Below are 15,496 nucleotides of genomic sequence, written 5' to 3' on the forward strand. Positions count from 1 at the left end.
ACAGTCTGTATTTCTGGTGGTCATTTATTCAGTTGAATCGTATAAAACGCGCGAGGCAGTTGAGAAAGAAACAAACGAATCTCCGTTCTTCACTATTTTATTCAGCGAAGACATCGATTGAGGTGTGTGACTTTGCGCATGCGCATTATATTTGTATCGATACAGAGCCGCTTCATCTGTCCACACTACAGCGAAGCGCTACAGTACCGATACGAAACCCATACATTTGTGGGTTTCGTACCGATACAGTTAGGTGGTGTTTACATTAGACCGTATCAGCGGATCATCAGATTAACGTTTTTAAAACGATTCGCATGCACACAGCAACGCCAATACACGGATACGCTAATCACATGACTAATTAGACGGCACGTAAGTTGAAATGTGTCAGTGCGGCACAGCGCTTCCTCCTCAGCGGCTGCGCTCCAAATCACTCCGCCCTGAACAGCGAGTGCCCTCTGGAGGGTGTGCACTCCGGCCCTGCGCAGCTCACAGAGCGCGCGAGTGAAGCGCACGAGCAGTGATTTGGGACTGAAGGCCTCTGCATGCTCTTGCGACAAGGCTTTCACAGATAGCTTTTTGCAGACAGTTGTAATTTATCGTTGAGCGGGGAGTAATAGGCGTGCGCGATGTTATTCACTGCCACAATGCAAGGGGGCGCGAAGTTGCGAAATCGCTAGGAGTAGTTGGTGGGTGTGGTTAGTGGAGTGTTTATCTTCCGGTTACTTATAATGACTAGAACTGGAGTCGTATAGATGTACGTACTTCCTCGATCAACCGCTCTTCGTGCTGCTCCATCTTCGCTCGTGTTTTTAAAAATGGCGGTTGTGAAAACAAACCAAACCGGGAAAGTAGGGAAGCGGAAGTGCGTGTACAGCGGATGTAGAGTGGACCAATCAGAGCCCTCTTGTCTGCGACGCTGTCTGCGAGGCTTCTGCGGTGGTCACAATTTTTGGGAGGTGCGCGAAGAGCGTCTGCAAAGGTGGGGGGGCTATGCAGACACTGTCTGCGACGCTATCTGTGAGGACTGGGTTGTCAGCATAAATTGGCCTTGAGCCACTGTGTGTGTGATCCCAGTGCGTATCGGACATGCGCAAGTCACTCACCACTTGCAAGTGGAAGGATGGCAAGCCTAAAGAAAATCATAACTACACAATGGGCAGTATTTGCATCTTACCATGAACAACATTAAGAATGGCAAAGCATTATATTCATACTTTTATACTCTTTAATATACTTTTTTTATACTTTTTTAATTCATACTTTTATACTCTTTACTCCAGCGAATCAGGAAGGTGGATGTCACAGTGACGTTGTCCAATGACAACGTCAGCTAGAGCTCAGCACAGCGTATCCTCGTATCTCAATGTTTACACAGCACCGGATCATTTACGAACTGGGTTGAATATGTGGGCCCTGGCGGATTCAAGTTGTTCCGCCTGTGGAGTCGTTTCCCGGCATTTTAATGTGAACGGACAGTGCATCCGCGACGAAAACAAGATGGATACGGTCTAATGTAAACACCACCTTATACCGCTACAGTACCGGTATAGTTGCTAGTGTGGACAGGTGTTGCAGTACGAAAGTAGTTTCGTATCGGTACAAAATCCCTAGTGTGGACAGGGTATATGTCTGTCTGGAAAGGGCTCAGACAGATCACTAACTACAAACCTTCAGCCCTCCACTCTGTTAATGACTTGTACCTGGCCAAACAACTGAATGAGTTCTACTGTCACAGAAAGACAATGGGACTGTCCTGATAACATCCCCTGTGACTCCACACTCCAGCTCCTGCCCACGTCCCCCACTTCTACTGCTGCCAGGGCCTCTCTACAACCTCTCACCCTGAAGGCCCATCCACCCACCACCACAGCGTCAACATTTCGTCCAATGCCTTTTTTTTCCAGTAGTTAAGACATTTCATCCAAAGCCTTTCTCATATGCACTATCAATTATTTTATATTTCAGGTATTTGTTTGTTTGAAAAAAGGAGGAATTCTCAATGGAATTTGACCAAAGCAAAACACATTTTTGTAAAGCAAATGAGTGCCATAGTACGTGCGCTTCAACACTAAACAGCATACTAAGGGGGGTAACCATGTCGGCCCGTGCCACTTGCTGACCCTGGGATGAGTTCACTCCCTTGTCACTGCAGGCCACTCGCTTGTATGTCTATGTTTCCAGCTGGATCATATTACATTTTTTGGCATGGAGCAGGGGATTCGTTCGCGAATACCGGGCCGAGGCACGGTCCTACCAACCTGAGACTGTGCTCTTTCGAAGGGGGAGGCTTAGAGGGAGATGCCTGTAAAATTTGGCTTTGCTGCGAGCGCCGTTGGCCAAGTTATTAATTTTTAAAGCCGGCTGGATCATATTAAATCTTTAGGCGTGGAGCAGTGCTCTCGCGGGGGCTTTCATTTGTGAACACTCATCTCATCTCATTATCTGTAGCTGCTTTATCCTGTTCTACAGGGTCGCAGGCAAGCTGGAGCCTCTCCCAGCTGACTACGGGCGAAAGGCGGGGTTCACCCTGGACAAGTCGCCAGGTCATCACAGGGCTGACACATAGACACAGACAACCATTCACACTCACATTCACACCTACGCTCAATTTAGAGTCACCAGTTAACCTAACCTGCATGTCTTTGGACTGTGGGGGAAACCGGAGCACCCGGAGGAAACCCACGCGGACACAGGGAGAACATGCAAACTCCGCACAGAAAGGCCCTCGCCGGCCACAGGGCTCGAACCCGGACCTTCTTGCTGTGAGGCGACAGCGCTAACCACTACACCACCGTACCGCCATTTGTGGACACTGGAATACCTAAAATATGAAAGATAGTGCATATGAAAAAGGCTTTGGATGAAATGCCTTAAATATTGAACAAAATGGCCATTGGATGAAGTGTCCTGATCCCCTCGTCTCCTCTCCATACTAAGCTTCAGAGTTTCCTCGCCCTCTTTACGAATCATGGACGGAATTTGAAAAAATCAGAACATGCCACGGTCACGAGTACTGCTGTGACCACAACCATATACAGCACAAAGATATGGCATAGTTAAAAGAACACTTAAAGCAGTGGAAAAAGAAAGAGAGTTGTGCACATGTGACTATGTTTTGTATGGAATGTTACTTGACCCCGCATTTGTATCTCCACTAACGTGGCTGACATCTGGATTTCTATTTTGCTTTGACATCACTTGCAAGTCAAGGATTCTGGGGAGGGATGTAAGCAAGCTCTTTAAGAAGCTGAACCCTTGCAAAACAGCAGGCCCTGACTCTGTCTCACTATTTACTCTGAAGCACTGTACTGATCAGCTGTCTTCAGTGTTCACAGACATCTTCAACACCTCACTGGAGACATGCCATGTGCCAACCTGCTTCAAGGCCTCCACCATTATCCCTGTCCCCAAAAAGCCAAGGATCACAGGATTAAATGACTACAGACCCATTGCCCTGACTTCTGTGGTTATGAAAGCCTTTGAGCGCCTTGTGCTTTACCACCTTAAAGCTATCACTAACCCGCTCCTGGACCCCATGCAGTTCACCTACAGACCCAACAGATCTGTAGAAGATACTGTCAACATGGCTCTTCATTTCATTCCCCAGCACCTGGACTCCCCAGCAACCTATGCTAGGATTTTGTTTGTGGATTTCAGTTCTGCCTTCAACACCATCATCCTGACTCTTCTGCAGGATGAGCTCTCCCAGTTGAGTATGCCTGACTCCACCTGAAGGTGGATCACAGACTTCCTGTCTGACAGGAAGCAGCATGTGAAGCTGGGGAAACATGTCTCTGACTCCCAAATCATCAGCACCGGATCCCCCCCCCCCCAAGGCCGTGTCCTTTCTCCTCTACTCTTCTCCCTGTACACCAACAGCTGCACCTCCAGTCATCAGTCTGTCAAGCTCCTAAAGTTTGCAGATGACACCACCCTCACTGGACTCATCTCTGATGAGGGTGAGTCTGCCTACAGGTGGAAGATTGACCTGTCCTGGTGCAGGCAGAACAACTTAGAGCTTAATGCTCTAAAGACAGTGGAGATGATTGTAGATTTCAGGAGGAGCTCTGCCACACCCTCCCCATCACCCTGTTTGACTCCCCAGTAACCTCTGTGGAGTATTGCCACTTCCTGGGTGCCATAACCACCCAGGACCTTAAGTGGGAGACGAATACCTGCTCTCTCACCGAGAAAGCACAGCAGAGGATGTTCTTCCTGCAGCAGTGGAAGAAGTTCAATCTGCCAAACACCAGCCCACCCATGATCAATCTTACTGAGGGAACTCTCACACTTTTATTACACACATCAATAAAACAGTTCATAAAACATTAAACAAAAACAAACAAACAAACAAACACCACATCCATTGTTCAACTGCAGATTTGATTTTAACCAAACCTGAAATATCAGCAGCACAGTAAAATAATAATAAAATTTTATTTATGTAGTATAAATGTCAGAAACACAGTTAACATTTACAATAGTATTCTACGTAATTGAAACAATCCTAGAAAATATCATTACAATTGCATAAAATGAACTAAAGGCATTGATTCTATAGATACAGGCCTACATAACGCTTTGCTCTGATAGCTGCCAGTTTCATCTGCATTATCTAAAAATCAAACAACAACAACTACTACTGCTACAATAATAATAATATAATAATAATATAATAATAATATGACTGCCTGCTCCACTGTGTGCAAATGTATTACAGATAAATTGTGTTTGTAAACAGGCATGAAATCATTAATGAGATGAACAAGTGTTTTTAATGAAACTGTGAGTAAATTAAACATAAATACATGGTTGTTGGGGATTTTTTTTGTTTTGTTTTTTAAGAGTTCTTGTATGTAGTAGATTAACAGTATTTTCACACTTGGTCCCTCTCAGCCCTCAAAACAAACTCTGGATAGGTTATTTAGCAATTAGTCAGCATTTTCTGCATATAAAGGAATGCTCCAAACGAACTCAGACCCCTCTGAAGTGACCCGAACTGAGCAAACTGACTCACTGCAGTTTGCTTAAAGTCCACGTTGCAGTTTGTGTAAAAGGTACCATCTCACCCTATCCAGAATCCAATTCATTGTTTTTGTTTTGAAAGCACGCGACCATTCCCTGTTAGCTCTCTGTGCAGCAAAACCTCTGCAAATTCACTGTTCGTGACCCCTTCAAAACCCATCTTGAATTTTTCTCTTCATCTATGTGTCATGTGAAACACAATATGCATTATCTTTTCTTTCCTTCACAGCCACCTGCAAGACGCTGAGGCCTGTTTGGGTCCATTACAAAGGAAAAAAACATACAAAAACGGAACGGTCGAAAGAATTTAAAATGTAAATACTTTGACAAAATATCTTCAATTTCATGTTACAATTTATGATCTGTGGATGTTATGATCTTTTGGATGTTTCCAAATTGTTGCGGATTGTTTTTGGAACATTGCTAGCATCGAAAATGGCAACATACCACTTAGGCCAGAGGATTCTGGGAAGGGTGAGCCAGCCTCTTTAACCTGTGCATTGTGAACGCAAAGTGCTCCAGGTTTGCTTTGCTTTTTGCCATTGTATTTTAGCCCTCGAGGCTTGCCGTAGGCAGATCAGACACTATTGCACTTGGATGCTCAAAAAAATGAAGGTAAAGGCCTAAGAGCTCCAGAGGAACTATAGTGTGAACAGAAAAAAATTCACTGTACTGTGACACTGTCTCAAGTACATATGACAATAAAGTTGAATTGAAAGAGGACTGAAGCCCCATCAGAGCTTACATGGACCAGAAAGGGAACAGAGTCCGTGTTTTTTTTTTTAATGAATTCACAATGCGACCACAAAAAGAACTGAGTCCCTTTTCTGTTGGTCCACATGAAGAGGACTGAGCTTGGCTCATTTAAAAAGGACTGTATGTGAAAACACCCGAAGTTTTAATGCTGTATCCTGTGTGTCCAATAGAGGGCGCTGCAGGTACCGCAGGAAAAATCTCATAATAAACAAATAAAATCTTTTTTAAGGTTTTAGTAGCTTGTTTGAACATGTTTGTAGCTTGTTTTAATATTTGTTTTATGAACATTATTTCTGATAATTAAATGTTGATGACAGTTTAACATCAGCTGCATCAATGTTCCAGTACAGATGATTATTTATTTTTCCTAAAGTTTTTAAAATATTTTACTTCCTATTTTTTAAACTTTAACTTATCAAACTTTACCTAACTTTATTTTCGCAAATGCTTTTATACTGAGCTTTTATTCAATGTTATTTTACCAAACTTTATTTTACATATTTTATGGAACTTTTCACAGAACTTAATTTTAGGGAACTTTATTATACTGAATTATATTACATAGACACGAGTGTTTTAGTGGGAAATACACCACTGGTATTTTTCATACAAGTTCCATTCAGGACATGGAGAACCAAAACCATGACATAAATCTCTATCTGTCACTCGTGAGGAAACTGATGAATTGTTTTCATAAATTTGGGTATTTTTTGTTTGTGAATGTGTCGATATAATAAAAAGAAAATCACTTGGTTTGAAGATATGACGTTTGTTTTCTCGTGTTGAAAAACTTGCATTTTTTATATGAAATACATGGCAGATCTGAGTGACATATTTAAATAATATTGTCTGGCATTGAGTGGTCTCATCTCATCTCATTATCTGTAGCCGCTTTATCCTTTACAGGGTCGCAGGCAAGCTGGAGCCTATCCCAGCTGACTACGGGCGAAAGGCGGGGTACACCCTGGACAAGTCGCCAGGTCATCACAGGGCTGACACATAGACACAGACAACCATTCACACTCACATTCACACCTACGCTCAATTTAGAGTCACCAGTTAACCTAACCTGCATGTCTTTGGACTGTGGGGGAAACCGGAGCACCCGGAGGAAACCCACGCGGACACGGGGAGAACATGCAAACTCCACACAGAAAGGCCCTCGCCGGCCACGGGGCTCGAACCCGGACCTTCTTGCTGTGAGGCGACAGCGCTAACCACTACACCACCGTGCCGCCACATTGAGTGGTCTATCAGATATATTCCATTCAGCTAGCACGATACTGAATGAGTTCGAAGATGGAATATATCTGATAAACTACAAAAAAAGCCAACTATTATTATTATTATTATTATTATTATTATTATTATACATACACATCCCTTTCGGGCGTTCAATGCGTCTTTCTCTTTCAAAATTCTCTCAAAATCTTCCGTATTTAATGAAGCAAACCTGACAGCCATGTTTGTTTACAAATTGTCACAGTCGCTCGCTAGCATGGAAGTTTTATGTCTCTGACATGTGACATCATGTTGTCTTGACAACCATGCAATATCGTAAACCATATTCAATGCTCATTCTCCACTGGGTAGAGTGACGTAATACACGTAGGATAAGCGATATGCTAACAATATTGCATGCTATCAAACCAAATGAATGAAACCTGCTAGAAGGGAACAGAACACACATTTTTATTCCATTGAAAAAGTGTCCTGGATGGATAATAATTCCCGATATTTCCCTCAGACGACATTACTCCCAGTGTTTTCCTGCTGACTAGACATGCATTGTCAAAATGGCGAACCAGTTTAAAATTAAAATTCTTTTGATTAACTTGTGTTTTTGTTTTCTTTGGGGTTTTTTTGTGGATGTGTCCATATAATATAAAGAACATTACACAGTGGTGTGAAGATATGAAGTTTATCTCATTCGCTTCACTCAGTAGATTCACCACTCGAAGATAAACTTCATATCTTCATGCCACTATGTAAGCTCCTCTATATATCTTATGCTGAAATTTATTTTACTAAACTGATCTATATTAAAAAAAAAAAAAAATTCTCTCTTTCTTCTGGCTTCCAGCAGCCAGTCAGAGGTATCCTGAGAGCAGAAAGTAATTGTGATTCGTTAAACACAGCTACCAATAAAAAACACAGAGGAGGCGGGGTTTACTGCACCTTAAGTTACTAGAAGTCCTGTAAGTCATGCTCGAGGTTCCGAGTATATGAGTAAATGACTCAGGTCATAATGTAATGCTGTATATATCCTGTAATGTGAATGAGGTGTTTATCCTGATATTGTAGATTTTAGGACTCAGCGCTGGAAGTAGGTTTTCAGCTTGAGCACTTTGGAGTATGCAGCTCTGGCGCTGGAGGAAATGAGGTAAGATCCATCAGAGGAAGTGAAGAATTCCCAGTCTCTGCATCCATGCGTGTTTAGTCTGTGCACAGGCACAAATCCCTCATAACCCTGCCACCTGAGGGGACACACACACACACATGTTGGTGGTTTCTCAATATTACTCAATATTAAAAAAGGATCCTTTAAAGGCTGCATTTCAAGGATGCCATGTCATTGAATCCCACCCAGTATGATGTCTAAGATCCTTCAAATTCTACCAAGGACTGAATCCTTCATTCAGAGAATTTTCAAGAATGCTTGAGTGTATCTGCAGTGTTCTTAAAGGCCAAGAGAAATGTACCCCTTTCCCCCTTGGATAATAATAGTACAAGTCCCAACAATGAAAACTTATCATTGAAACCCATGTCAAAAATGTTGGGAACATTCAGAATTTGTCGAATTTAAATTTCCCACCAAGGGAATCCCGGTACCAATGTCACCATTATTAGCTGGCTTTCATGTGATGTCACGAGTGTGAATGGTTTTACCGGCGGTTTTTCCACTTATGTCCACACAGTGTAGCTTCTGTCCAACTCTCTGCTAGATTACATTCATTTTGATGGAAACTTGCGACAGAACACGAAGTAGAAAGACAAATTATTAATCTACAATCTACAACTGTTATGGTGCAGAAGGGGGAGAGAAAAAAAGGGAAAGCACCCAGAAAGCGATGTATCGCTGCCAGGTGCAGCAAAAGAAATGCCGTGGAGGGAATGGCCCTGTTCTTTTTCCTGAAAGATAAAGGTAGTCGCTAATTAGTCAAGACTTTGCTACAATCAACTGCAAAGCATTTTGTTTCCAACATACTGTAATACCACTAACTTGAGGAATGCACCTTCAACTTCTGGTCATCCGAACCCCTTAAGGCGTGAAGGTGAGCTCGCGCCGGGGCGAATAATGTCCCAAGGCACGGTCCTAGCAGGCCGTGCCCATGCTGGTTTGCGAGGGCATGGGGAGAGGGACATGCCTGCAAAATTTTGTTTTGCTTTGCTGCGAGCTTCCCTGGCTGAGTTATGAATTTTTAAAGTCCACCCGGAGCCGTGGCTTACATTAAAGTGCACAGCGAAGAGTGGAGCTCACGCCGGGGAAAATAATGTCCTGAGGCATGGTTGTAGTGGGCCATGCCCATGCTGTTTCATGAGGGCATGGGGAGAGGTACATGCCTGCAAAATTTCGCCTCTCTGTAAGGTTCCCTCGCCGAGTTATGAATTTTTAATGTCCGGCTGTAGCTGTGAATCATATAGATATGGCAGCACGGTGGTGTAGTGGTTAGCACGGTCGTTTCACAGCAAGAAGATTCCGGGTTCGAACCCAGCGGCCAGCGAGGGCCTTTCTGTGTGGAGTTTGCATGTTCTCCCCGTGTCTGCGTGGGTTTCCTCCGGGTGCTCCAGTTTCCCCCACAGTCCAGAGACGTGCAGTTAGATTGACGTGGGGCAGCCTTGGGCTGAGGTGCCCTTGAGCAAGGTACCGAACCCCTGACTGCTCCCCGGGCGCTCTGGTGTGGCTGCCCACTGCTCTGAGTGTGTGTGTGTGTGTGTTCACTGCTTCAGATAGGTTAAATGCAGAGGATGAATTTCACTGTGCTTGAAGTGTGCATGTGACGAATAAAGGGTTCTTAGTTCTTCTATAGAAACTTAAGGCACAGAGTAGAGCTTGTGCTGGGGCGAATAACATCCCAAGGCACAGTCCTACCAGGCAGTGCCCATGCTGGTTCGTAGGGGATCGTGTAGAGAGAGGTGCCTGCAAAATTTGGCTTCGCTGGGACCTCCAGTGGCCGAGCTATGAGCATTTAAAGGCTGGCTGAAACCGTGGATCAAATCGAAACTTAAGGTTTGTCACTGTCACTGACCCTGCTCTCATCAGACAATTCTGGCTTGAATCTGTACGGTTCGATACCTCTCTCTTCTTCCCTATTGCTGGCCACTTCTTCTTCCGTCAGTACGTCGTCATCAACTTGAACTGATGAAAAACTACTAAAACTTGAATTTTCTCCCTCACTAAATTCCTGCTCACGTTGGTCGCTCATGTTGTTGTTCATAGCTGACATACACTCTTGACATCTCGCGACTCTCATCTGCTACTTCCGGTTGCTTGGTGGACGGTTCTAAAAAGGCTGAATTTACTCGCCTTTTGTTTGCGAATATATCTGCTACTGTGCAGTTTAGAGAATAGTTGCCTCTGTCCAGGGACTCAATAAACCTCGCCGAATTTAACTGGTTTTCTGTTTTAGTGCAAAAAATGATGCACACCTGGGAGTCGGTAAGAGGAAACCTTGTTAACATGACTGCATATAAGGCACACAAATGGTCTAAGATTAATAGGACAACATCAGTCTGGGGCATGTTTTTACTTTTGGGGACGCGTACTTTTGGAATGCAAAGAATATGCAGAAAAAATGGTGGCTCTAGCTAAAGTGGCAAAATGTGGGTTGATATTAAATAGCCTGCAGAGTGTAGTGCCTGGGACACAATCCATGACTAAAGCTGTTTTGACATTTCTAAGAACAATTGGTCTTGCAAAGAGAATTTAACTTTCTTTCTTTTAATTGGAAGTATGAATATTCCCAAAAGTATTCACACTTCAGTCCTGCAGATGGCGTGATTGTACTAAGATTGCATGCTGGAAATAATCTCAACAGAAGAAGAAGTAGAAGAAGAAGACAGACACCTGTAGTCTGGCTAATGCGACTTCAGAGCTCTCCGAGCTATTGGTCTGGCCAAGATATTCAGCCCAACCGTTTCCCAGAGCCCGTGGTTGACCCACCTCCCTGAAATGCCTCAGTTTGCTACTGGTCGAAGCCAGAAAAGGCTGTGACGAAGCTTAAACCAATCACATCACTCTTTCCTCTGACGTATGTGACGCGACGATAGGATTCTCGCTGAGCCCCATTGATTTGGCTACTAGCGGGGCTAACTGGTAGATTAAACTCTTACCGAAGCCGGTCAGGAGCAAGGCGAAAACGTCCTTCCTTTCAATAAATACCTCCAGGGCTGCTCTTTGCTCCGTTTTCAATGAGACCTTCCCGTTGAATGCTTTCAATACAGCATGATTCTGTAAACAATCTATGGCTTCCGGTCGTAGTTCTACTACGTCACTGCCTTGAACATGCCTCTACCCAGGGCCGTTGGAAATGCTCAAAGTTGATTGGCTCCCAATTTTTCCGGAGCTTGGAAGAGCTGGAGATAGCTTGCCTGGCCAGACTAAGCTCGCAACAGGCCCTCGTGTTGCGTCACACTTAGGATGGGCGGGCCCAGGCTAAGGCACCTGCACACTCGCTTGACTGTTCCATTATGCGTTCTCCAAATGTAAGAAAGGAGTCTTGCCTAGCCTCTGAAGGACCTGTACTACCAAGGAAACATTCTTGACTTTGAGAAAGGAGACAGTTGGCCTGTGGGGGTGTGCACTGAGCTGAGCTAGCGTACATCCTACCTAAGGCTATATGCACACTAATTTGTTTTAGCCTTAAAGCTCATGACTTTTGCTATATTTACGCTTGCCATCCACACTACTCCGGAGTTTTCAATCTTGCTGTGGGACCCATTTTAGTTTGAAAACTCCAGGGTAGTGATTTAATGTAGACGGGAAAAAACAAGAGACGTTTGGAAATGATGACGCAGACTCCCATGTTCATTTTCTCCTTAGGTCTCATCAGTCATGATGTATCCTTCCCTGTTAGTCATGGTCCTATCACATGACCCTTTTTCGGAAGAAAACAAACAGTGTCAGCCTGTTTATACCAGCACACACATGCCCAGTACACATGAATGATCAGGTGATATGCATTTTCAGGCGTGTTAGTGTGGGCGGAGATTATTTCTGATATGGAGCTAGAGTGCTTGTCTGGACGCCATTTTCAAACAAAACTATATTAGTGTAGACATAGCCTTCGTCTCAGGACATTCTCAGTTAATGCCTCTATTGATCTGTTTGCTGCCGTTGACTGTGCTGTCCCTCAAGGATCGACACTGCACACTGGACTTTTCATTGTATTTCCAAAACATAATATCTCTTCATTGCTACACCAATGACACTTACCTATATGTGTCTTTAAAACCCAAAGATCTCTGCTCACTACAGCGTCTGAAACTCTAATGTTCTATTTAATATCTTAGGAGTATGTGAGAATCCTGATGTTTTATTTGATTACAATATGATTTGTACAGCACTTTGGTTAACTTTTGTTGTCTTGATAATAGGACTGTTTCACAATCAGGGGAAACTTTTCAGGTCCAATAGTCCCAAAATAAAACCTCAGATTTTTGTGTTTCTCTGCTGTCAAAAACTCCCTTTTGAGATGGAAATGAATTGTGCAGAATTTCAGAGCTACAGGTCATGTACTGGGTGTGGTACTGTAGTGAGAAGAGGTGTGTATTTCTAAAACTGACCATCTTTCTTACAGTCCACAAGAGTGAGGGATACAAAGTGAAAAACCGTTGAAATGGATGTGACATATATGAAGGACAAATTTTCACATCCTGTGCAGCGATGTTTGTACACGGTGGTGACTGTAAGAACAACTGAAGTGGTGACGATCCCTGTGGCTTTCCGGAGAGCATACTTTCTGACGAACTTGCATTTCAACTACATGTGAAGCTCCGCTGCAAAAGTGTCTCACATCTGTTTCAAGGTCTGTTTTTTTATTGCGCAACAACAAAGTATTCTGCTTCAAAAGTACAAATATTTTCTTAAAAAATAATTTATATCGTGAGTGATTTCTGGATAGGACATTTTTGATGGACAGAGGATCCTGTCAGTTTAACGAGGTGTTTGAAAGTTTGTGAACCCTTTAGAATGTTCTATATTTCTGCATAAATATGACCTAAAACATCATCAGATTTTCACACAAGTCCTAAAAGTAGATAAAGAGAACCCAGTTAAACAAATGAGACAAAAATATTATACTTGGTCATTTATTTATTGAGGAAAATGAGCCAATATTACATATCTGTGAGTGGCAAAAGTATGTGAACCTTTGCTTTCAGTATCTGGTGTGACCCCCTTGTGCAGCAATAACTGCAACTAAACGTTTGCGGTAACTGTTGATCAGTCCTGCACACCGGCTTGGAGGAATTTTAGCCCGTTCCTCCATACAGAACAGCTTCAACTCTGGGATGTTGCTGGGTTTCCTCACATGAACTGCTCGCTTCAGGTCCTTCCACAACATTTCCATTGGATTATTGGCCATTCCAAAACATTAACTTTATTCTTCTTTAACCATTCTTTGGTAGAACGACTTGTGTGCTTAGGGTCGTTGTCTTGCTGCATGACCCACCTTCTCTTGAGATTCAGTTCATGGACAGATGTCCTGACATTTTCCTTTAGAATTCACTGGTATAATTCAGAATTCATTGTTCCATCAATGATGGTAAGCCGTCCTGGCCCAGATGCAGCAAAACAGGCCCAAACCACGATACTACCACCACCATGTTTCACAGATGGGATAAGGTTCTTATGCTGGAATGCAGTGTTTTCCTTTCTCCAAACATAACGCTTCTCATTTAAACCAAAATGTTCTATTTTGGTCTCATCCGTCCACAAAACATTTTTCCAATAGCCTTCTGGCTTATCCATATGATCTTTAGCAAACTGCAGACGAGCAGCAATGTTCTTTTTGGAGAGCAGTGGCTTTCTCCTTGCAACCCTGCCATGCACACCATTGTTGTTCAGTGTTCTCCTAATAGTGGACTCATGAACATTAACATTAGTCAATGTGAGAGAGGCCTTCAGTTGCTTAGAAGTTACCCTGGGGTCCTTTGTGACCTCGCCGACTATTACACGCCTTGCTCTTGGAGTGATCTTTGTTGGTTGACCACTCCTGGGGAGGGTAACAATGGGCTTGAATTTCCTTCATTTGTACACAGTCTGTCTGACTGTGGATTGGTGGAGTCCAAACTCTTTAGAGATGGTTTTGTAACCTTTTCCAGCCTGATGAGCATCAACAACGCTTTTTCTGAGGTCCTCAGAAATCTCCTTTGTTCTTGCCATGATACACTTCCACAAACATGTTTTGTGAAGATCAGACTTTGATAGATCCCTGTTCTTTAAATAAAACAGGGTGCCCACTCACACCTGATTGTCATCCCATTGATTGAAAACACCTGAGTCGAATTTCACCTTCAAATTAACTGCTAATCCTAGAGGTTCACATACTTTTGCCACTCACAGATATGTAATACTGGATCATTTTCCTCAATAAATAAATTACCAAGTATAATATTTTTGTCTCATTTGTTTAACTGGGTTCCCTTTATCTACTTTTAGGACCCATCCCAATGCGGCGTGGCGATGTAGCTTACAGCAGGTTATGGTCGCTGAACTGCTGGTTGTCCAGATGGTGCTCTGAAAACAGTGTGGGCTTTATAGATAATTGGGCTAATTTTGAGGGCACTGCTGGCTTGTTAGGGTGGGACAGTATCCATCCCACTCGGGAAGGTGCTGCTCTCATTTCCTGCAGCATAGGTCATAGTCTCAGAACAGGCCTAGGTAATTTCTGACAATCCAGAGCCAAGGCCAGGGAGCAGACGAACAGGCTAAACCGACTGTCTGCTAGCTGCACAGAGTCGTCACTCAGGGTCCACTACATCGAGACTGTGTCTGTTCCCCGAGCTCAACAAAAAGGTAGAAATATTCAGAGAGTTTGTTCCAGTAACCTAATCAATATAAAATTAGATCATACTGACTGTACAGCCGCTGCCAGCACCTTTGATCTAAAGGTGGGGCTATTAAATATTACATCTCTTACATCTAAAGCACTAATGGTTAATGAACTCATTACTGATCAGGAGTTTAATGTACTGTGTTTAACAGAAACATGGATTAAGCCAAATGAATATATAGCATTAAATGAAGCGAGTCCTCCTGGATACAGTTATATACACCAGCCTCGTCTAACTGGCAGAGGAGGAGGCGTCGCGGTTATTTATAATGATTATCTAGGTGTAACACACAAACCTGGTTATAAATGTAATACATTTGAAGTTCTTCATACTCATATAATGTATGTAGCCTCGAAAAATAGGTCTACCCAGTTAATTCCATTGCTTATTATTTACAGGCCCCCGGGGCCATATTCTGAGTTTCTTTCTGAATTTGCAGATTTTATCTCAGATCTGGTTATTTCCTGAGACAAAGCTTTAGTTGTTGGAGATTTTAATATTCACTTCGATAACCCAGAAGACCCTTTGAAAACAGCGTTTGTGTCCATTTTAGATTCAATAGGGATTAATCAGAATGTCATAGGACCGACCCATAATGGTGGTCACACCCTCGATCTAATACTAACATTCGGGTTAAACATAAAATATAGTCACA

At 43.2% G+C, this 15,496-nt stretch overlaps 1 protein-coding gene across 1 annotated transcript in view; it reads right to left on the bottom strand.

Moving 5' to 3' along the window:
• Positions 1-6,916: 6,916 nt before the first annotated feature.
• Positions 6,917-15,496, bottom strand: part of tspearb (thrombospondin-type laminin G domain and EAR repeats b) — a 40,235-nt gene continuing 31,655 nt past the window's right edge. The window contains exon 12 of the mRNA XM_060928903.1: positions 6,917-8,261. Coding sequence (XP_060784886.1) covers positions 8,099-8,261 — 163 coding nt within the window. The 3' untranslated portion in view covers positions 6,917-8,098. The remainder of the gene's footprint in view (positions 8,262-15,496) is intronic.

This window comes from Neoarius graeffei, chromosome 9 (genome assembly GCF_027579695.1).
Source record: "Neoarius graeffei isolate fNeoGra1 chromosome 9, fNeoGra1.pri, whole genome shotgun sequence".
Taxonomy (NCBI): Eukaryota; Metazoa; Chordata; class Actinopteri; order Siluriformes; family Ariidae; genus Neoarius; species Neoarius graeffei.